At 54.0% G+C, this 20,691-nt stretch overlaps 6 protein-coding genes across 6 annotated transcripts; 4 read left to right on the top strand and 2 right to left on the bottom strand.

The window, feature by feature from the left end:
- Positions 1 to 2,069: 2,069 nt before the first annotated feature.
- Positions 2,070 to 4,273, top strand: TGAM01_v206791 (hypothetical protein; the record flags this gene model as incomplete). Its single annotated transcript, XM_018806831.1, has 4 exons — positions 2,070 to 2,417; positions 2,572 to 2,658; positions 2,852 to 2,915; positions 2,973 to 4,273. The coding sequence occupies 4 exons, from the start codon at positions 2,070 to 2,072 to the stop codon at positions 4,271 to 4,273; spliced, it is 1,800 nt and encodes a 599-aa protein (XP_018659921.1).
- Positions 4,274 to 9,005: 4,732 nt separating this feature from the next.
- TGAM01_v206790 (hypothetical protein) lies at positions 9,006 to 10,255 on the top strand (the record flags this gene model as incomplete). Its single annotated transcript, XM_024549947.1, has 2 exons — positions 9,006 to 10,141; positions 10,207 to 10,255. The coding sequence occupies 2 exons, from the start codon at positions 9,006 to 9,008 to the stop codon at positions 10,253 to 10,255; spliced, it is 1,185 nt and encodes a 394-aa protein (XP_024405333.1).
- A 267-nt stretch (positions 10,256 to 10,522) lies between these two features.
- Positions 10,523 to 12,072, bottom strand: TGAM01_v206789 (glutamine synthetase; the record flags this gene model as incomplete). Its single annotated transcript, XM_018806833.1, has 3 exons — positions 10,523 to 10,553; positions 10,603 to 11,587; positions 11,649 to 12,072. The coding sequence occupies 3 exons, from the start codon at positions 12,070 to 12,072 to the stop codon at positions 10,523 to 10,525; spliced, it is 1,440 nt and encodes a 479-aa protein (XP_018659923.1).
- Positions 12,073 to 13,478: 1,406 nt separating this feature from the next.
- On the top strand, positions 13,479 to 14,454 carry TGAM01_v206788 (glucose 1-dehydrogenase; the record flags this gene model as incomplete). Its single annotated transcript, XM_018806834.1, has 3 exons — positions 13,479 to 13,528; positions 13,601 to 13,742; positions 13,801 to 14,454. 3 exons carry the CDS (start codon positions 13,479 to 13,481, stop codon positions 14,452 to 14,454), a joined length of 846 nt encoding a protein of 281 aa, XP_018659924.1.
- A 249-nt stretch (positions 14,455 to 14,703) lies between these two features.
- On the bottom strand, positions 14,704 to 16,569 carry TGAM01_v206787 (isocitrate lyase; the record flags this gene model as incomplete). The annotated part of the gene is made up of 2 exons (XM_018806835.1): positions 14,704 to 16,097; positions 16,152 to 16,569. The coding sequence occupies 2 exons, from the start codon at positions 16,567 to 16,569 to the stop codon at positions 14,704 to 14,706; spliced, it is 1,812 nt and encodes a 603-aa protein (XP_018659925.1).
- A 660-nt stretch (positions 16,570 to 17,229) lies between these two features.
- Positions 17,230 to 18,761, top strand: TGAM01_v206786 (2-methylcitrate synthase, mitochondrial; the record flags this gene model as incomplete). The annotated part of the gene is made up of 3 exons (XM_018806836.1): positions 17,230 to 17,277; positions 17,334 to 18,214; positions 18,266 to 18,761. The coding sequence occupies 3 exons, from the start codon at positions 17,230 to 17,232 to the stop codon at positions 18,759 to 18,761; spliced, it is 1,425 nt and encodes a 474-aa protein (XP_018659926.1).
- Positions 18,762 to 20,691: the final 1,930 nt, after the last annotated feature.

Here is a 20,691-nt window from a genome sequence, read left to right as displayed (position 1 = left end):
GACCGCGTCTCTCTCAGCCGAGAGCCGGGCGGCTTACAGCGTTTTGATTGAATAAATGGAAACAGTAGTGCTTGTATTAGTGCTATGTAGGTACCTACATGTATGTATAACCATTCAATCTTGTGATATGGGTACGTTTACATGCCAAACTACAAGTATGTGCGATCCAGGATCTTCTCTTCCTACTCCTTCTCCCATCCTTCCTTGATTCTGGCCTTGATTTTTTGGGCTACAAGGGTTCGTCGTCGGTAGTGGTACAGGGACAAGCACACAAGTCCTACGGTACTCTACGCGAGGCCCTGGTCACTTGTGGTGCTTTGCCTGTCCCCATCACATCGCGTTGAGCTGTTAATGCATGTCTCTGATCATCCTGGACCTTGTTCCAGCTACTTGTACCCCAGCAGCGTAGTAGTACAAGGACGAGGTATTCTACTTGCCTGTCTCTGCAAGCCGTCCGGAGAAGGTCCTTTCAATGTTGGAGCACTGACCAGCCAGTGGCTTGAGAGTTGAGAAGCTACCTGTCCATGGAGACTCATTGGAGAGAGAGAGATATCATATACCTGGTTATACAGTAGAGACGAAGAGAGGGCGTGCAGCAGGCAGCAGGTAATAAGCAGAAGCACAAGCACCCCCAAAGCCTCGTCTCCATTTCCCATCCCTGGAGGGCGCGGCCGAGGCCTTTCGGGAGTTGATGTGCGAGCATTTCGCAACTCGGCCGGGGCCAGACACGCTTTTACGTTGCAACCCGCCTGCTGAGGCCATGACTGGGCATATAAGCCAGGAGTTGGTCACATTTCATGTTTTTCTCTCCCTTCATCCCGCCGTCACTTTTTTAGGCTTGCCGAAGCCTAAGCGCATACATACGAGCAGAGCCCGTACCTACATATTGGGGCCTGGCTGTGATTTCTCTCTAATTGAAGTGGAGGTTCCCGTACAGACTGCCGCCATCGTGGGGTCCCGCTCTCATTGAACTCTTTGTGCCCTCACTCTGGCTTACTTATATCTCAGTTACTACATCTCTCTGGTTCCCCCTTCAACTTTCTGTTTCCCCTCGGCTTCCTTCGGCTATTATTGATTTTCCGAATTTTCTATACTCAATCCCGGCTTCCAATCTATATCCTTCCGTCCCGTGATCCCCATAAGGCCACGGCCCAGCCGAAGCTCGCTAATCGGCCGCGACGCCTGGACTCGTGCTGAACCCGCCCCCAGAGAGCTCCAGCGGCTGCCATAGCGCTAGACAGGGCCCCAAAACGCGGCTTCACAGCGGCCCACCCGCCGCCAGCGCACCGTACAGGCAGCACAAGGGCGCCCGTGGCCCCCCGGTCAGCGCTTGATAGTACCGGCTCTGGAACGTTTGAGGCTGGAGGCAGCAAACAAACAAACAGGCACTGGACAGTGCAGGTGAACGCATCGAACAAGGTACGGAAAGTTTTGCGCAGGTACCGGTACCAGTACTTGCCGCCGTTCTTGTACTTTTGGCGGCCGTACTTGCCATCGCCCCGGCACCGTCCGTCGCGCCTGCACCACTTATTTCCTCCCGCATGTCTAACCGCTGCTACCGCCGCTAACTCGAAATAAGCTAGGAAACAGGAAAAATAAGAAAAATAAAAATAAAAAAATATTAAAGAAGGAAACAAGGACGAGAGAGAAAGAGGCAAGAACGCAAACAGAGATAATAGCCGCTGGTGCTCTATACTTTTTTTTTCTTTTCCCCCTCCTAGCCTTTCTTTTCCTTATCTTACATTAATTCTTTCTTCTCTTCAACATCAGTTTAATCCAATCCACTTGGTTGTCCATTACCCACCAACACTCACCTCAAGATTAACCGGACATCCATCATAGTGGACACCAGCACCACCAGCGCCGGCCGGTGCCACTGAAGCTGCCGCTAAACACACCAGACGCAGCTGCCGCCCGCTGTGACGCCGCAAGAGCTCACTGATCGATCACATCAACCCGTTCGACCTCAACTCTCAACTCTCAACTCTTCTCCTTCTCCTCCTCCTTCTCCTTCCTCCTCCACACACATTCGACTCTGCTGGTTCCGGCTGCGCTTCCGGAGCACAGGCATGTTCCAGGCTCAGCCAACGCCCTATTCAGGCTCCTCCTACTCGCCCTTCCCCTATGGCATAGCGGCAGCAGCTCCCCACAGCCTCGACTTTCTGTTCCCCACTGGCGGAGCTGGCGCTGGTGCTGGTGCATCGAGCGGTGGCTTTCCAGTTTACCCGCCCTACAGCTCTTCGTCTCCGCAGCCGGCTCTACAACACCACCAGCAGCAGCATCACCAGCAATTTGCCCTGCGACAGCGACTCAATCGAAGCGGCAGCCCCGTCATCAAGATGGAGGACCAGGACGCCGGCCTGCACGACATGGCCGCGCAGCAGGCGGCGGCCGAGCGATTCCAGCCAGGCCTCGAGGTGCGTAGAACTTGTCGAGAGAGAGAAACAATCAGTGGAAAGTGGATAGCATCTCTAGGCTGTTTCGCAGCAGCCGCAGGAGAGGAGCTGCTGAGCGAATGAAAGGATACCCAGAGGAAAAGACGGCATTGCTAACGTCTTCTGCTTCCAACAGGGACCGTTTGTCGGCGAAAAGACCCCGAGCGACGCCATCACCCAGGAATACGCCAAAGCCGACCCGGTATACGTCGAAAAGACCATTGTTTGTCTCCCTTGTCCCTCTTCGTCCCTCATCCTCGTGCAGTCGAATGAGAACCTGTGAACATTGCGAAAGGCGAGCTGGATTGAGACCAGAAGGCAACAAACCACAGAACACAAGAAGAGACGCACGAGGATAGATGGATGACATGTCATGAGAACTGCTGATGCTGACTGCTCGTTTCCCCACTTCATAGGCTCTGCCCCAGACCTACTCCCACTATCGCCAGATCAAGGGCGATGGTAACTGCGGATGGCGCGGTGAGTCGAGCCTAGCCTGCTCTTCTTTATACCCCAGCTAATGACAAGTTTCTCCAGCAATCGCATTCGCCTACTACGAAAAGCTCATCGACCTCGGAGACCAGGCCCGGATCGAAGGCGAGGTGGCCCGTCTCATGAGCCTCGGCTCCATGCTCTCCAACATTGGCCGCTACGAATACCACGAAGACTTTGCCGAAGAGGCTCACGGCTTGCTGCGAGATCTTGCTGCTAACATCGCAAACCCGGGCCTGGCCCGAGTGATCCTGCTTCAGCGTTTCAACGACAACACCGTCGAGGCAAACATCATCTACTACTTCCGCATGCTGGCCGCCACCTATCTCAAGGGAAATGCAGCCGTCTACGACCCCTTCGTTGCCGACCATGGAGGAATTGCGGCATACTGCTCGCAGGCAATTGATATTGTCAACCGTGAGATTGAGCACCTGGGCATCGTTGGCCTGGCCAACCTGCTCCTCAAGCCAATCGACTTCGTTTTGGAGGTTGCATACCTGGACCGCAGCCCAGGCAGCCAAGTTAACCGCTACCGCTTCCCGGAAGAGGCCAACGAGCAGGATCCGGCAGCCCTGGGACCTACGATATACCTGCTCTATCGCCCCGACCACTACGATATCCTGTACCGCACGCCCGTCCAGGCTCCGTCGGCTTTTCCCTCCAATGCTGCTGATGTACAGGTAAACCGAGTTTCTAGCCTCTCTAACAATCTTGCCATCCATGCGGCTCCTGGCGGCTCGGCGGGCTTCCCCGGAGCCAACATGGATATCCTTTCCATGCTACCTGGCTTCAGCATGAACTCGCTGGGCCCGATGACTACCATGCCCGAAATATCTCCCATGACGACGCCCATGGCCAGTCCTGTTGACGACCACTATGTATCGTCGCAACAGCAAGCTTCTTGGGGGACGCCATTTCCCGAGCCCGTGCCCTCTCAGGTTCCACAGCAGCAACCGCCGCCCTCATTCCCCCCTGTGGTCTCGCCGGCTCCAATGACTCCCAGTGCCTCCATGACGCCTAGTCCGACAATGATGAACGCCACAAGTATCAGGAGCAACAGCAGCAGCAGCAGCCACCTTTCTGGGCTTGTTCCGAATGTGCGGCCAGCGGATCACACTCCCGGATACCGCATAGTGTTTAACCCCTTCCAGCTGGAGTATGACGAGAGTAGGACCACTACCGTTAGAGAGCCAGTCGATCAAGCACCGAGGAGCACTACTTTTAAGAACAGCGTGTGGAACAAGGCGCACTATGGCAACCCCGATTTCCACCCAGAAGAATACGTTCCGGACGACGATCACTCAGACGGCCGTGGTAGTGGTAGAAAACGGCGGAAGGACTCATGAGCCTTTTGTGACACGCAGTACTCGCACTCGTTGACGGGATTGAAGAGCACAATTGAGCTTTTTCATTTGATCTAGACCATACCCAGGCAAGTTGAAACTATATTTGCCAAGATCGAACTGGTTCAGCAGAAAGAAGTGAAGAAAGACAGATACAGCATAAAATGGTCGATATGGCTAAAGCGAAAGCTTTTGATCGCTTCCGACTACATGGGTGGAGAGGATTGCTTTTTTTTTTTTTTCCCTTTTTCCTTGCGAGGATTGATATGCTTCTTTGCATCATTTGGCAGGCATGGCATGCTTCTTTTGTTGCGGAATCCAGCTTTGTCTGCCTACCGCATTGTTTTTAATGATGGAATGCTTGGATGAAGTTGGGATGAACTACCTATGGATGGAATGAGTGTGAGAGGGGAGAGAAATGAGGCTGGGGTCTGGTCAGATTACGTGTCCAGCCTAGAGGGAAGACTCACAGCCGAGGAAGATTCACAGGGCAACCGAGCCCATTTTTGTATCAGCGTTATTTGGCTTTTGCCACCCTTTTCTCTTTTTATGTTTGTCCCCGAGGGAATCATGGAGGGTATGTCAAGGTGGGGGGCGATATGGCGGAGGTTTAAGATTCTTGTTATATTATGATACGTCATAGCATCGGCGTTTTTTGGGAGACCAGGTCGGAGGAAACTAATAAATGCAATCACTGCTTGTTCTATCATCTACCGCGCGCTTATGGCTTTGATTCGTGCTCTTGGTTTGCTTCGTGTATCATCATGTCTATTGTATATCCGAGGCTAATGTTGAAGATGAGCGTGCCCGTGCTATCGTTGTATGTGGTTGTTGCTCCTGGGACTTGCCTACCTAAGCAGGTAGTATCCTACCAGGATGACTTGCATTGGCGAGGCCACAGAGACAAATATATTCCATGGCAATAGCATGTGCCCTGAGTAAGACAGACAATACTACCCAAGGTATCAGGCCGGACGGTACACACTTGCGTTGGATTGCGGTGGGTTCCGGCATACGTGAGTCTGAGCGAGTCCCGTTTGGACAAGAAGAGGAATATGGAGCCCTGTTTTGCGTCGTGCAACTTGTTGGATTATTGTGTCGTGGGAACTGGGGCTTGGTGTTTCGATGCCAAGACGGCGAGGCCGGAGGTGCATTGGAAGGTTGCGACTGATGGTGGTATTTTGTGATTTTGATATTGAGTGGTCTGTCATGATACTGTTGTATGATGGGATAACGTTGCCTTGGGAGATGTTTTATTGGAGCCTTTTTTTTTTACATGTTTTGTGAGGGTTGTAGTTTGTTATTTTGGAATTGATTTTGTGGAATTGATCACAAGTGTGCATGTCAATGATTGGAGCCTTTTTTTCAACGTTTGTGAGGGTTGTTGTAGTTGAACTTTTTGCAATTGATTACAGAAGGGGATGTGTAATGATCATTCGCCACATGTCTCCGAGTTCATTGACTTGAGATGCAATATCCCTTTTGTGTAAGGCTGCTTAATTTATTTTTCAGTGTGGAATACTCGTTCTATCACTAATTATTTGCAATTGGGGCTCAATCTTCCTGCTTTCTTATTGTAGGGTATTTGGAATCACCAAAACAGGCCATCTCCAGTGCATAGGCAGCGACATTTTATCTTTGGGGGCGGCTGTGGTCGACGTGGTCTTATCTGCATTTGTATTGCCTTGTATTGTCCTAACAGCAAGTCAAGGCTTTACATGAGTCTAGCCTGCTGGTGGCCAGTAATAGCAGTCTGATAGAGAGATACTATGCTGCTTGTAGCACAATGTCATCGTAGCATTTGCGCTTCTTTGTAAGCAGTGATGTGCATGATGTGGTTGGATTGAGAGTCTTGTCTTATGTGCATATTCGCGAGCCATGGAGCTGCTTGATTGCGGGTTTGCTGTAGTAGTTGCTACATAGCACACTCGCCCGTTATTATGGAGCGCGGGAGCTGTCTCCCTGTGACAAGAGTCTCAAAACGCGGAGATTTTTTGAAAGGGGGCCGAGTTTGACAGCGGCACAGAGATAGAAGAAGAGAAAAATACGCCTCTGCTCCATACCATTGGTTTCGGAAAATCCATCTGGCTCCTTGGCTACGGACCGCCGCGCGTCATTGTCCAAAGTCCATACGTCAAAAGCCCCCTTCCAACGGGTTTGTTCTGGCGGAAGGGCCCCGGTCCGGTTTGGCAGGATATGCAGCAACGGCTTGAACCGCATGGGACGGTCCAGCCAACGGGCGGATGCAATCCCCCGTTAGGGACTGGGAGATACAGGCCCCCTGACTAACTATGGTTGCAGTGCATCTAGGGCGTGCATATCACGCATGTGCTCTCTTTATGGGTGGACGGAAGAGCAGAGAGGATGAGATGGCAGCCACTAGGATCCATCTCCGGCGGATGCTTTTTCTGCTTTCCTGCAGTTGGTTGATGGCTTGGAGGCGATGGATGGTGTTGTCTGTTGTTGGATGAGTTTGGAGTTTGTATCGGATTGAAAAGTGATATCACATGCAGGTGAATTGTGAGATGTTGTTGGCCGAGCGCGTAGAATGCCTACTTGGGCAAGGTAGCAGAGTTTAGGACGAACTCTCTTGCTCGCTATGCCTATTGTATACCTTTGCAACTACGGCAGCAAGGTTGGTATGCCTCATAGTTGCGAGGTGTGCTGGTTTAGTTATCATCAGACGTTGACCGCATTCGCTTAACCAGGCGTGGGGAACTGGACACACCAAGATTGATGGTTTTGTCTGAAGAAGTTCCCATCGATACTGTACAGTAGCAATCCTCCCCCCAGCGTTGCAGCGGCAGACGGACTTGCAATAGCCGGGCCAAGCAATAGCCGGAAGGATGAGAGAACGGACCGCTATGATGATGCACGCTGCGCGGTGATGGAGTCTCTTTTTCCTCCAACGTGAGACAACAAGATGCAATGCACCTATTAGGCCGAGCTACTGGCGGGGATTCTGCTGACTGTGACTGGAGCAAGAGAGACGGAAGGACAGAGAAGCGAAGGGAAAAGACGGCTTGTCTCATCTTGATGCCGAGGGAAGAGGAGAGATTGGGTAATGAAACCGGGCGGATGGGTTTGATTCCATCATTTGCTACGAGGGCCAGCTTGGCGACCAACAGCAGTAGACATGTCATTTACAAGTACACGGCAGCATGGATACATGTTTAGATTTTATTACGGTTAGGTCATAGGCGACAAGGAGGTTGACTGTTGCAGATGTAGATGTAGATGTAGATGGAGATGGCCCTGTCTAGGTACATGTAATAAACGGCAAAAAGGGTAAGCAGCCTTCAATACCGTCAGCGAGCCATCTCGTCGGCCAATGAACAGACAAAAAAAAAAAAGGGATAATCCCTGTGCCGGGCTGTCAAAAAAAAAATCAAAATCTCTAGCAACAAAAAAACAAAAAAAAAAAAAAAACAAAGGGTACTTTGCCCGATTTTCCCCCTGGGGCTGATAGGCGACGACGGGCCTTTTCTGCAGCAACCCCCTGTCTGTATCGCTCATGATTTGACGCGGGATTGGGGTCTCACTTTTTTTTTTTTGGTTCATTTATCGTATTTTTGACGTGGCTTTTTATTTAATCTATTTTAATTAACTTTTTTTTTTCCTTTTTCCATTTCTGTTCCGTCCTTCTTCCGTCCTTGACCTTTTTTTCTTTTTCTGCAATGGTCTTCCAAATTCTGTCTCTTCCTCTTTCTGTCCCTTCCTCTTAAAAAAGATCGATATTATCTAGTCTTTCTTATTTATTCCTTCGATTAACAAACAATTTTGTGTTATCAGGCACATTTTGGGCTCCCCATTTCCATCAGCTCAATAGCAAGCGACAACTGCTGCCTTTCGATCTCAGTCAAGACAGGCCATTGGCCACATCCAACTCCTGGCTTCCAATAAGTCGGTTCTCTCTCTTCATCTCGCTCCTCGCGACCCAGTCTATTCTTAGCCGGTCTGCCGCTGCTCATTATCACCGCTGGAGATTGGAACCAGGCAATTGTCTCTTGTTCAATTAATTGACGGACAAAGGTACCGCCTGAAAGATCTCACCAAATACTAATACAAGTATTACCTTCTAGTATTGCTACAAGTACCACCTTGTAGTACTGCCATCTACATGTACTGTACCTGATCAGCCCTGGTTAACACACACAAAGTTGCATCTACCAGGGTCTTGACTGTCATCTCACGCTGCTCACATCACCTGACGGGCTGTTCAAGCTGAGCATAGTCGCCACGTGGAGACACTGACCAGCCTTGCCTGTCTGTCTTGATCATATTTTTTTTTCCTTTTTTCGCCAAGGAGCAAGGGGGTGTGAGAAAGGGCTGCCGTTGTGCTATTACTACCCAGTTGCTCCCCGGCTCTCAATTCCAACCTCAGACAAATCGCAGTTGTATACAACAGAAATACAAACGGCGACGACAAGACTAATAAAATAAAATTGGACAAGCTCGCGGCTCCAGGTTTTGTCTAAATTGGGGCGGGTGGTAGTCCAGCCGCGTCGCTCCACATCAATCCCACTGTCAATTGCCTAGTACCTACTGCTAGTCGTAGCGGGCGGCACACCGAAGACGCCCAAAGGGGGTTGAGACGAGACTGAAGTGAGGCCCAGGGATAGAGATAGAGATAAAGATCGGGGACAAGGACTAGAGAGTGGCTGAACAGGGGAGAGCAGACAACGTCGAAGCTTGCTGAGTATCTGCAACTTTCAAAAGATCAGCTCAACTCAAGATGGCAGCCACAAATATGCCACCAGCCGACGACTCGGGCGTTGAAGACGTCCATCGTCTACATGAAGAAGGTGAAGACGCTGAAGAAGGAGAAGAGAGACAAGGTGAGGCTGAAGAAGGCCGAGAAGAGATACAACAAGACGAAGACGAAGACGACGAAGAGCTCGACGACGACGACGCCACGGCCAGCGACTCCAACTCCAACTACTCGACCGCCTCGGAGGACGCCCTGCCGCCCATCCACGCCTACGGCCACGTCTACCACGGCTCCGGCCGCATGGTCACGCCCAACGACCGCCACGAGAACGCGCGCCAGGGCCACCAGCACGAGCTCTTCACGCTGTGCCTCGGCGGCGCCCTGACCTTTTCCAAGCTGCCCCTGGACAAGCTCGACGCCGAGTCTTCGCCCTTCCACGTGCTCGACGTCGGCTGCGGCGGCGGCCACTGGGCCATGGAGATGGCGCAGACGAACCCGCTCGTCGACGTGCTGGGCATCGAGCTGAGCAGCGCCAACCTGCCCAAGGAGGTGCCCCCGAACCTGACCTTTGAGATTGCCGACGCCGCCGAGCAATGGCCGCCGCGGCTGTACGACTTTATCCACCTGCGGAACCTCGTGGGCGGCGGCATCCGCGACTGGAAGCGCCTCATCGTCCAGGCCTTTGACCACCTCAAGCCGGGAGGGCAGCTCGAGTTCACCGAGGTCACGCCGCTCTTCTTCGCCGTCGACCCGGACCCGCTGGCCGAGACGCCCTCGGATGCGTCTTCCGGCGGCGACGTTGAAAAGCCCCGGGCCGACGTTGGCGCCGCGGCGATAGAGTACGGCGCCGTCTTTGCGGAGATTTCGGCCGCGCAGGGGATTGATTTCGATCCGACGCCCAAGGTGAGGCCGTGGCTGGTGGAAGTTGGCGCGGAGAGCGTGCGAGAGCGGTCGGATTGGCTGCCGGTGCGCAACTGGGCACGAGATCCGGTGACGAATAAAAAGGGCGAGATTCTGAACAAGATGCTTGCTCCGGGCTGCGATCACTGGACGCTGAGGATGTTTGGGCTTGCCGGCTGGGAGGAGGAGAAGACGCGGGACTTGCTGGGGAGGGTCATGGAGGAGTACAACGATCCGCTGCTGAGGAGCTGCATCAAAGTGTATGTGTGATGGTGGCCTTTTATTCCAGAGTCTATGTGTGACGCTGACTTTGAACTCGTGACAGAACATTTATATCGGCAAGAAAACCTTCTGAAAAGAGCAGAACTCTCTAACACAGTCTCGCAACAAGACACAAAACGAGAGACCAAAGTACATGGCCTCGCAAGAACCAAAAGGGACGACGAATCATTGCAAAAAAGGGCACGCTAATACAGGGTTCAGCTATCTGAAGAAAAGAAAAAAGCAAGTCTAGCTACAGTCCCCGCTGGTATCTACGTCTCTTGCTGTCGGAAATCACACGCATCTATGCAGCAATTCATATTTGCCACCATACCACTTACACACACATATATATATATACCCTTTCGCCTCTTACACCCTTACACGGACTCGATATACCGCTTCATCTCCCTGTGGACAGTTAGTGACAGTCTACAAAACGATTGAGAGGATCTCTTACCAATCCGTAACGGCCTCGTCAAACAGCCGAATCTCATGCTCCCTGGTGCCGCCAAAGTGGTCTACGAAATCATCTCCAAGCACCTCTCTTGCGATGCTGTCCTTGGCCATAAACTTGGCCGTCGCCTCTCGCAGACTCTTGGCCAGCCGCGCGCCCCTATCTGAGGAGCCGCCGACATTCTCGCCCATGGCCAGCGGCGGACACGGGATCTCGAGCTTCTTCTCCACGCCGCGCCAACCGCAGGCCAAGACAGCAGCGAGCACATAGTGCGGGTTTGTATCAGCGCCGGGAACTCGAATCTCGAAGCGCGTGGCCGAGGCCTTGGCCGTGGGTGGCGCGATGATGCGGATCGAGGCAGCGCGATGCTCCAGGCCCCACGAGACGGTGACGGGCGCCCAAAAGTTCTCGACCAGCCGCTTGTACGAGTTGATGGTCGGCGCGAGGATGGGCATGATGTCGGGGAGGCCCTCCAGCACACCGGCCAAGAAGTGGCGGCCCAGATCCGACAGGCCGGCAATGTCCTTCCACGGCGCGTTCTCGTCGACCGTCTCCCTCGCCAGCAGGTTCTTGCCGCTCTCGTCGACGATGGACACGTGCATGTGGCCGCTGTTGCCGGGCAGGCCCTGCTTGGGCTTGGCCATGAAGCACGGCGTGATGCGGTGCTGGGGCTGGGCGCCGACGCTCTTGACGACGTACTTGAACAGGCTGGCGCGGTCGGCCATCTGCGCGGCCTCGCCAAACTCGAGCGCGGCCTCGAAGACGCCCGGGCCGGACTCGGTGTGCCAGCCCTCGATGTCACAGGAGAACTTGTCGCAGGTGTCGAAGACGTCGTAGTACCAGTCCTTGTTGTGGACGGGGCGCGTGAGGGAGTAGCCAAACATGCCCTCTGTGAGCGAGGGGAGCTGGTGCGTCGGGTTGTTTTGGAGGAAGGCGGCGGGCGAGGAGGCGGAGTCTGGGGTTTGGAACGTGTAGAATTCGTATTCAGCTAGAGATGATGAGAGGTTAATATGATGTTCAAACTTCTTTATAGAAGAAATTCCGCTCACCTCCAGCCATGGCGCCGTAGCCCTTTTGGCGCAACCGGTCTAGCTGCGTCTGCAACAGCCCGCGCGGACATGCGCAGATTGGCAGCTTCGTGTCCGGGTCGTGGAACGTAATCAGGAAGAAGGGCACGTTGTTCTCCCACGGTATCCTGCGGAAGCTTTGCAGGTCCGGAATCGCCAGCAGGTCGCGGTAGCCATTCTCCGCGTTTGAAATCTTGAGCTCGCGCACGTAGGTCATGTCGTGCATGTCCCAGCCAAAGATGACGGAGCAGAAGCCAAAGCCGGCGGTGGCGATGGAGAGGAACTTCTTCTTGGAGACGAGCTTGCCGCGCAGGATGCCGTCGACGTCGAGGCCGGCGAGCTTGACTTTGGAGTCGTGCTCGAGGAGGGCTTCGAGGGAATCTGCTGTGAGGGCGGGTTTGGCCATGTTGAAGGAGTGGTGGAGAGGAGAGGGAATGATGAAGAGTCGAGTAGTATCCTGTTGAGAGGAGGTTGTTGTAGCTGGAGACGGGTTGAGAGACGAGAACACGGCGGTGATGGTGCTGAAGTGGTTGACAAGTCAGAGAGAGGTGGAAATCCAGGAACAGCAGTTGAGTGCAATGCGACGATGCGCCGATCGATCGCCCAAGACTCGATTCGAACGAAAAAGAATCGCACGCGCCCAGAGCCAGGAATTACTAGATTACTGTCCGCTGTAATCGTCGTAGTCTCGGATCTCGCAAGCTGTTTCAAATTACGTATCGCAAACTAGAGCTTCTCTGGCGCAAAGACAAGCATTGACTGGAGATCCCTTGGTCTGTGTTGGAGACGGCACAGGCCTATGATGCGGTGCATTTGGAGGGGAATTCCAGACTGCGGGGCATTTCGGCCGCGGCTCAGGCCAGCTGGGCTGCTGATTGAGGCACTGGCCGTGGAGGAGGGGAAAAACAGGAACCGGGTTGAAGCTAGCCGCAACGGCCAAGTCGTTATCATTTGGAGAAGCGGATCGAGTCATGCTGTTGTTATCTTGCGCTTGCATGTACTGGATGCATCCTATATGATACCATGTATTTGATGGCTGCGGGTTGAAATGTGTGTGTGTATATGTATGCGGTCTAGTACATGTATCGCTGGTGATATGCTATCAGGTATATAAGGTAGGCTGATATTTGACCATCTACACATCACAGCATTATCATCACAAGCCTCCAACTCAGCATCTGTATCAGCACAGCATTTGCAACCCCGCCATCACCGCTGTCGGAGCCCCTCCAACGCAAATCTAGGGGTCCCCTCCCTCTGATGGAGCCGGGCATGTCATACTTTGCCCGCCCGGGCCACTAAACGCTCGTCTCGCGCCCACCGGCATGGGGAAGTGGTCCATCAACCAGCGCCAGCCTCGCTGCTAGGCGTGCTTTGGGAAGTTTTCTAGCAACTGCCACAGTGCTGTCGCGATAGGGCGCCGCGATGCTTGTACGGATGCAGTAATGCTGGGCATCGGCAGCTGCGCGCCCCTGAGCGTCGTCGCAGCGGCGTCCAAGTAGCAGCAGCTAGTTTATACAGTAGAAAGAAGCCTTGTCCATATCATATTCCACAATTCCAATGGATGGCCGCGGCTACTCAAGGCCCTCGAGCCTTCTCCGGACACGGCCAAAACCCCACCATTGAGGCCCAGAGTCAGGTACGACAGATTACGGCAACATCTGATCAGATGGCCGCTCCACCCCTTGCGTTGCGTCCCAAGATAAAACCCAATCTCAACCTCAACCTCGCCTTTGGCGCCAGCTCTCTCTCTCTTTTGCATCTTCCCTCTCCTCAGACTTCATAAAACACAGCAAGTCACATTCATCAATCATGGTTGGACGTCTGGCTGGCAAAAACGCCATCATCACCGGTGCCGCGGGGTGAGATTGTGCTTTCATCTCTCTTCTTGACCGACAGACAGAATGTTTGCTGACATCCCCTGGTTCATACAGCGGCATTGGCCTCGAGACGGCCATTCTCTTCGCCAAAGAGGGCGCCAATGTCCTGCTGGCCGACATCTCCGAGCCCGCCCTGGAAAAGGCCGTCGCCAAGGTCAAGGAGCTCGTCCCCTCAGCCCCTCGCCTGGAGACCCGAGTAAGTCACGATGGTTACACATTACCCTGAAGCATACAGCTTACTCACATCTTGACAGAAATGCGACGTCTCCAAAGAGGCCGACGTCCAGGCCATGATCGAGTCCCTCGACGCCTGGGGCGGCCTCGACGTCATCTTCAACAACGCCGGCATCATGCACGCCAACGATGACGACGCCATTAACACCCCCGAGGCCATCTGGGACCTCACCCACAACATCAACGTCAAGGGCGTCTGGTTCGGCTGCAAGCACGCCGTCCTGGCCCTGCGCCGCAACAACAAGACCAAGGGCTCCGTCATCAACACCGCCTCCGTCGTCGCCCTCGTCGGTGCTGCCACGCCCCAGCTGGCCTACACGGCGTCAAAGGGCGCCGTGCTGGCCCTGACGCGCGAGCTGGCCATGGTGCACGCCCGCGAGGGCTTCCGCTTCAACAGCCTGTGCCCGGCGCCCCTGAACACGCCGCTGCTGCAGGACTGGCTGGGCGACGACAAGCCCAAGCGCCAGCGCCGCGAGATTCACTTCCCGACTGGAAGATTTGGCGAGGCGGTGGAGCAGGCGCATGCGGTGGTGTTTTTGGCGAGTGACGAGGCGAGCTTTGTGAATGGAAGTGATTTTGTGGTGGATGGCGGTATGAGCAAGGCGTATGTGACGGCCGAGGGACCTGCGGCACCGGCGCCGACGAACAATGCTTCAAAGACGTCTTTGGACTAGATGGAGACGCTGGCAGAGGGATAGGGATAAAATAGAATAATCAAATTGCATGAATTGAGTTACAAACCTATATCTGGCAAGTAAACGATTCTCATGTCAAGTGTATATGAAACCAATATATTTACATGCATGTATATGCCCAACTCCGCCCAAATGTCACACTTATGCTATATCTACATGTTCTTTCCTCTCTTAATTTTCTATTCTAGTTTTCGAATTTTTTTCCTTCTTTTTCCTTATTCCTTGTGTTTAGTCAAACTGGCCTTCAGTGTTGCCCTCTCCCATGCTCCGGCTGCTCGAGTTGCCGCTCTGGATGGCTCCCAAAATGCCATCAATGTAGCTCGCGCCACTCCACTTCTGGTGCGTCAAGACGTCGCAGCCAAGCTCCTTCTCCCGCCTCTGCACAATCTCCACATACGCCTTCATGCCGTCCGTCTTGAACTTCTTGGCCAGCTCGTTTGTGATTGTGGCCGTCGAGTGCAGGCCCGCCAGGGAGATGAGCTGCAGCGTGAAGCCTTCCTTGGCAATGTCCCAGATGAACGACTTGAGCTTCTCCTCGGAGAAGCCGTGGGCCATCCAGTTGAACGACGGGGAGAGGTTGTAAACGAGCGACTTTCCGGGGTTGGCGGAGCGCACGGCGCGGCCCAGCTTGGCGGCCACCTCGACGTTGGGATCGCCCGTCTCGACCCAGAGGAGGTCGGCGTAGGGGGCAAATGCCAGCGCGCGCTTGGTGGCGGCCTCCATGCCGGCCTTGAAGTGGTAGTAGCCTTCGCGCGTGCGCGGGACGTCCCAGTTGAAGTAGACGGGCGTCTCGGTGAACTGCGAGGCGAGGGCGCGGCGGCGCGAGATGCCCATGTCGCGGTCCAGGGCCGTGGCGGAGAGATACTCGTCAATCTTGGCCTGCGAGACGCCCTCCTTCTTCATGTGCGCGACGGCAGCCTCGTCAAAGGTGACCAGCGTGCTGCTCTTGACCCATTTGGCCTCGAAGACGTCGATTTCCGCGCCGGTGGCGCCCCTGGCCTCCATGCTCTGCAGCGTCTCGGCGAGGGGCTCGATGGAGGGGTCTGCGATGCCGAGGATGAACTCGTGGTCGCGGACGTCAATGGCCGACGAGATGAGGCGGCCGGACTCGGAGTCGGTGCGGGCAATGACCAGGTTCTCGGAGCCCATGACGTCCCACTGGAAACGGGCGGCGTTGAGACGGTTGATGTGCTCGCCCGTAGGCACCAGCACCTTGCCCGCCAGGTGGCCGCACTTCTTGCCGCCGTGCAGCTGGTCCTCAAAGTGCACTGCCGCCGCGCCGTTCTCGGCAAACAGCTTGGCCAGCTTGAGCACAGCAGAGAGGCCGCCGTGGCCGGTGTCACCGTCGGCGATGATGGGGCGCAGGTAGTCCGTGTAGGGCGTCTTGGAGCGCTCCTCGGGGGTCAACTTGCGGCGCGTGTCCCACTGCTTGCGGTCGTGCATGGACTGGGCCTTGGCGAGGCGCTGGACCTGGTTGGGGACGGTGTTGTAAGGGTAGTCGCCAAAGTCGGGGGACACTTCGTTTGTGCTGGTGAGGACCGAGGAGCAGGCCCAGCCGGAGATGTAGAGGACCTCTTGATGGGGGGCTTGCTGGGTCATCTGGACGGGGTCGATGGCGCCCACTGGCAGCAGTCAGTCTTTCTGTTTCGTGTCTTACGCTGCTTTCCTCGACTTACTCGTGTGGATGGGCTCGCCCTTGGCCTCACGCTCGCGGATCAGGTTGAAGAGCTTGGTGGCCATGACGGAGCTGGGATACTTAAAGTACTGGCTGCCGCGCTTCGAGGCCACGTCTGCGGCGCTGTACGGGCGTCGAATGCCTGCAAACCGCGGAGACGCCCACCACTCCTCAATCTCCTTGACCTGGGCCTCGTACAGCGCATCTTCAGCCGCGCCGGCCTTTTGCGCCTCGGGCAGCAGCTGGTATGAATCGGCCGGTGGGAGGGACTGAGAGGGCGCTGAGGCAGCCATGCGGGCGGTGGTTGCGATGGCGCGGATGGCAACGGCGCGTGGGACGGTTCGGCGGAGGGCGACTGAGGCGGAGGAGGAGATGAGAGCGCTCGCCCGCTGAGGAGCTCTTGAAGCTATTCGCATCATCGTGATGCTGTTGTGTGTGTAGAAGGCGAAATACAGAGGGAGCTGAACTAAAGTCGATGCCCTTTATTCGCGTTTACCGAGGCAAAAACAAAAGAAGAACGCGGAGTTGTGAATTTATATTTTGATATCTTTTTTTTTTTATCTCCACGTCATATCCTCACAGCATATTGATCTCATTTATTTAATTTTCTTATTTCAAAGCGAGGCAAAAGAGCTGATTCGGCTGCACCCCAGACACCCAGACTGAGGGCCGATGCAGGCCAAATTGGCCAATCAGCAGCCGCGGGGCTACCGGCGGGCCGAGCGGCGACGGCTTTCTTCGGCTGTTTGAAAGCGGTGACGGACGAGGTGGCCGAAGCTGCTGTTTGGGCGTGTTTGCAGACGATTTAGTACTTTAGTACTTCCTCGGGGATATGGACCGGGGGAGTTTGGAGAAAGTTTTTTTTTGTTGCCGAGACTGGGGTTTATCTCTTCTCTTCTTGTTCTTTTTTCCTTGTTCTCTTTATCATCTTTGTTGTGTGAGGATCAGAAGCTGTAAGTGCATTTCCTTGCATGTCCCTTCCCCAGATTATAGGCGATGGCATGTGCTACAGATGGGTACTTATAGCTAACCGGCTGCCCCGCCATCCCAGCTTCGGCTCAACTTCATCTGCATCAACCATGGCTCTCAACCTCACCACGTCTGCCCGGGCCCTGCGCTCGTTCAAGGTTGGTCAAGACAGCATCAATTCAGCTCTGGACACTCTCAATTGACTCCGTCACAGCCCTACACCCGTGCCGCCCTGCTCGCCAACGCCGCACGATGCTACTCCACCGCCGAGCCCGACCTCAAGACGGTCCTCAAGGACGTGATCCCCGCCAAGCGTGAGCTGCTCAAGAAGGTCAAGGCCCACGGCTCAAAGGTCATTGGCGAGGTCAAGGTCGAGAACACGCTCGGCGGCATGCGCGGGCTCAAGGCCATGGTCTGGGAGGGCTCCGTCCTCGACGCCAACGAGGGCATCCGCTTCCACGGCCGCACCATCAAGGACTGCCAGAAGGAGCTGCCCAAGGGCAAGACGGGCACCGAGATGCTGCCCGAGTCCATGTTCTGGCTGCTGCTGACCGGCCAGGTGCCCTCCGTCAACCAGGTGCGCCAGTTGTCGCGCGAGCTCGCCTCCAAGGCCCAGCTCCCGGCCTTTGTCAACAAGATGCTCGACGACTTCCCCAAGGACCTGCACCCCATGACCCAGTTTGCCATTGCCGTCTCGGCCCTCAACTACGAGTCCAAGTTTGCAAAGGCCTACGAGCAGGGCCTCAACAAGGCCGACTACTGGGAGCCCACCTTTGACGACTGCATCTCGCTGCTCGCCAAGCTGCCCACCATTGCCGCCAAGATCTACCAGAACTCCTACAAGGGCGGCGGTGCTCTCCCCGCCGAGGTTGATCTGGAGCAGGATTGGTCTTACAACTTTGCTGCCATGCTCGGCAAGGGCGGCAAGCAGAACGAGGACTTCCAGGACCTCCTCCGTCTCTACCTCGCTCTGCACGGTGACCACGAGGGTGGCAACGTGTCTGCCCATACCACTCACCTTGTTGGCAGCGCCCTCAGCGACCCCTTCCTTTCTTACAGTGCTGGTCTCCAGGGTCTGGCCGGTCCTCTTCACGGGTAAGTCTTGTCTTCTTCACATGCTCTTCATCACTTGCTAATATGGTACAGCCTTGCCGCCCAGGAGGTGCTTCGATGGATCATCCAGATGAAGGAGGCTATCCCCGCCGACTACACCGAGCAGGATGTCCACGACTACCTTTGGTCTACCCTCAACTCCGGCCGTGTCGTGCCCGGCTACGGCCACGCCGTCCTGCGCAAGCCCGATCCTCGTTTCGAGGCCCTCATGGACTATGCCGCTTCTCGCCCCGCCATTGCCAAGGACCCCGTTTTCCAGCTGGTTGAGAAGAACAGCCGCATCGCCCCCGAGGTGCTCAAGAAGCACGGCAAGACCAAGAACCCCTACCCCAACGTCGACAGCAGCTCCGGCGTGCTGTTCCACCACTATGGCTTCCACGAGACTCTGTACTACACTGCCACCTTTGGTGTTTCTCGTGGTCTGGGACCTCTTGCCCAGCTGATCTGGGACCGCGCTCTGGGTCTGCCCATTGAGCGCCCCAAGAGCATCAACCTCGAGGGTCTTTTGAAGCAGGCTGAGAGCAGCTAAATGCCAAGATGAAAAAAATGTTGAAATACCATCCATGTGAAAAAAACGATCATGATTAGAGTGTTGGGCGGGTTGGAATCTTAGTGTACGTCTTTTTAAGAGCATCTGTATATATATATTCTCTTAGCTTGTTTATATAGATGAGCCTTGTTCGTATCATAAACCATTCCGCTCGGGATAGCATCGTATGGTCCTCCTAAGAGAGTAGGAGGTCAAAGCCCGACAGGAAACCGATCGACAGATAAACGCTGTAGAGAAGCTGAAAAAGCAGCTTGACGAAGAATTCAAGAGCCGCGTGGAGAGAGAGTTGGGAAAAAGCCGCAAGACCACCATGATTATCAAGAGAAGGCGTGCAAATTGTCAGCTCTCCCGCCGCAAAATCTGACCAGCCGCAAACATCATCTGCTGACGGCAGCGGTGATGAGCTCCCTTCCATCTTTTACTAATAACAGACAGTTCTTCGGGTTGGCCTCACACATGCCAAACGTCGTCTTGTCTATGGAACATCTGACAATGGCTGCTGTCTAAGCCGAGACATCGATGCTGTGTATCTAGACCCTGCAACTACTGGTAAAGGCAGCTGAGTTTCTCGGCATCATGCTGGGAATCCTACGCTACTGACACTACTCTGGATTGACTTGACTGCACGTGGCATGGCTACAACGAGACTGGATTCTGAAAACGCCGGGCTTAGTATATAGCGGAGTGTCGGTATACTGATTATCGATTGATGATCTGACGATGGCTTGCGCTGGTCATGACTAGAAGGCTCTTGAGTTATCTGTAAGCTTCATCATCAATTGAGTTGGGTTGGTGAGTTGAAACATAGATGGATGCACGCTAAATTATATACCTAACATCATATTGGTCATGAACTGGCAAGTGATATTGTGATTAGCTGGCGGAATGTATTGTTAATCTCCGTTCCGTAGCATCAGCATGGATTGATATGTGCAAGATATGCAGACCTTTCTTGGGGACATTGATTTACAATTAGTATATGCACTACATTAACGACTACCTCCTTCCAAATGTTATCTACATGTATTGATCGCTGTTTTTTGTATTTGGCTTACTGGACTAACATCTTATTACCTAGTTTGTCCAACTACCCATGCCAAGAGGGTAGTATCAGGAACAAGCGTCAATTAAGGTAATAAATAAAAAGGTGCCCTTTAATCTGGACAATTTTAGAATAGAGCTGCACAAGAGGTGCGAGGCTGAAACGTGGTATACTCTCTCCTTTCCGAATTCCACTGAAAGGAAGAGCTGTTGGAAAGTGGCCCCCAGAAGGTGATACCACGCATCACACCATTGCCTTGTCAGATTAAAGAACCTTTCCAGGTATGCAGTGCTCGTATCCATTACACAGATCACACCGCTTCCAGTTGCCTATGGCGGAAGTATTCCTTGAAATAGATGCAGATGCTTAGCTGGGCGTAGAAGCTCTTCTTTGTCTTACGATCCAGCGCGACGAGAGAAAGATCTACGACTGGAAATGGGTCTTTGAAAGCCAATTAAGCACTTTCAAAGGGAGCTGCTGGAAAAGGCATTTTGTTTACATTTCTGTTAAGCCATTAGAAGCAACCCATGCCCTGTCGAGGATCAGCTCACGAATCCCCTTCTCTGAAGAAGCTGCATGACGGCCGAATACCCGAGGGACATACTCTTTACAGCATATGCTATTAATGATGCTTACTTGCGTTTTTGTATGAGTAATACTCGTATTTTGAATCCTTTATTCGGGCACATCGTGGAGGAACCGGCGGAGTGCATGTAACCTTAAAATTAGATCCCAGCATACAAAGTAGTAACTTCTTACTTCGATGAGCTAGCATGGAAGGCTTTTTGCCAAGCTTACAACAGGCTCAAGCCAGAAGATCGGCGACCAGGGGGGCTTAGGGGAGTGCTGACTGCACTGTCCTACAGC

This window comes from Trichoderma gamsii (assembly GCF_001481775.2).
Source record: "Trichoderma gamsii strain T6085 chromosome Unknown Scaffold_23.2, whole genome shotgun sequence".
Taxonomy (NCBI): Eukaryota; Fungi; Ascomycota; class Sordariomycetes; order Hypocreales; family Hypocreaceae; genus Trichoderma; species Trichoderma gamsii.
Note: the sequence above shows the minus strand (reverse complement) of the source record. Positions and strands in the feature narration are given on the sequence as shown.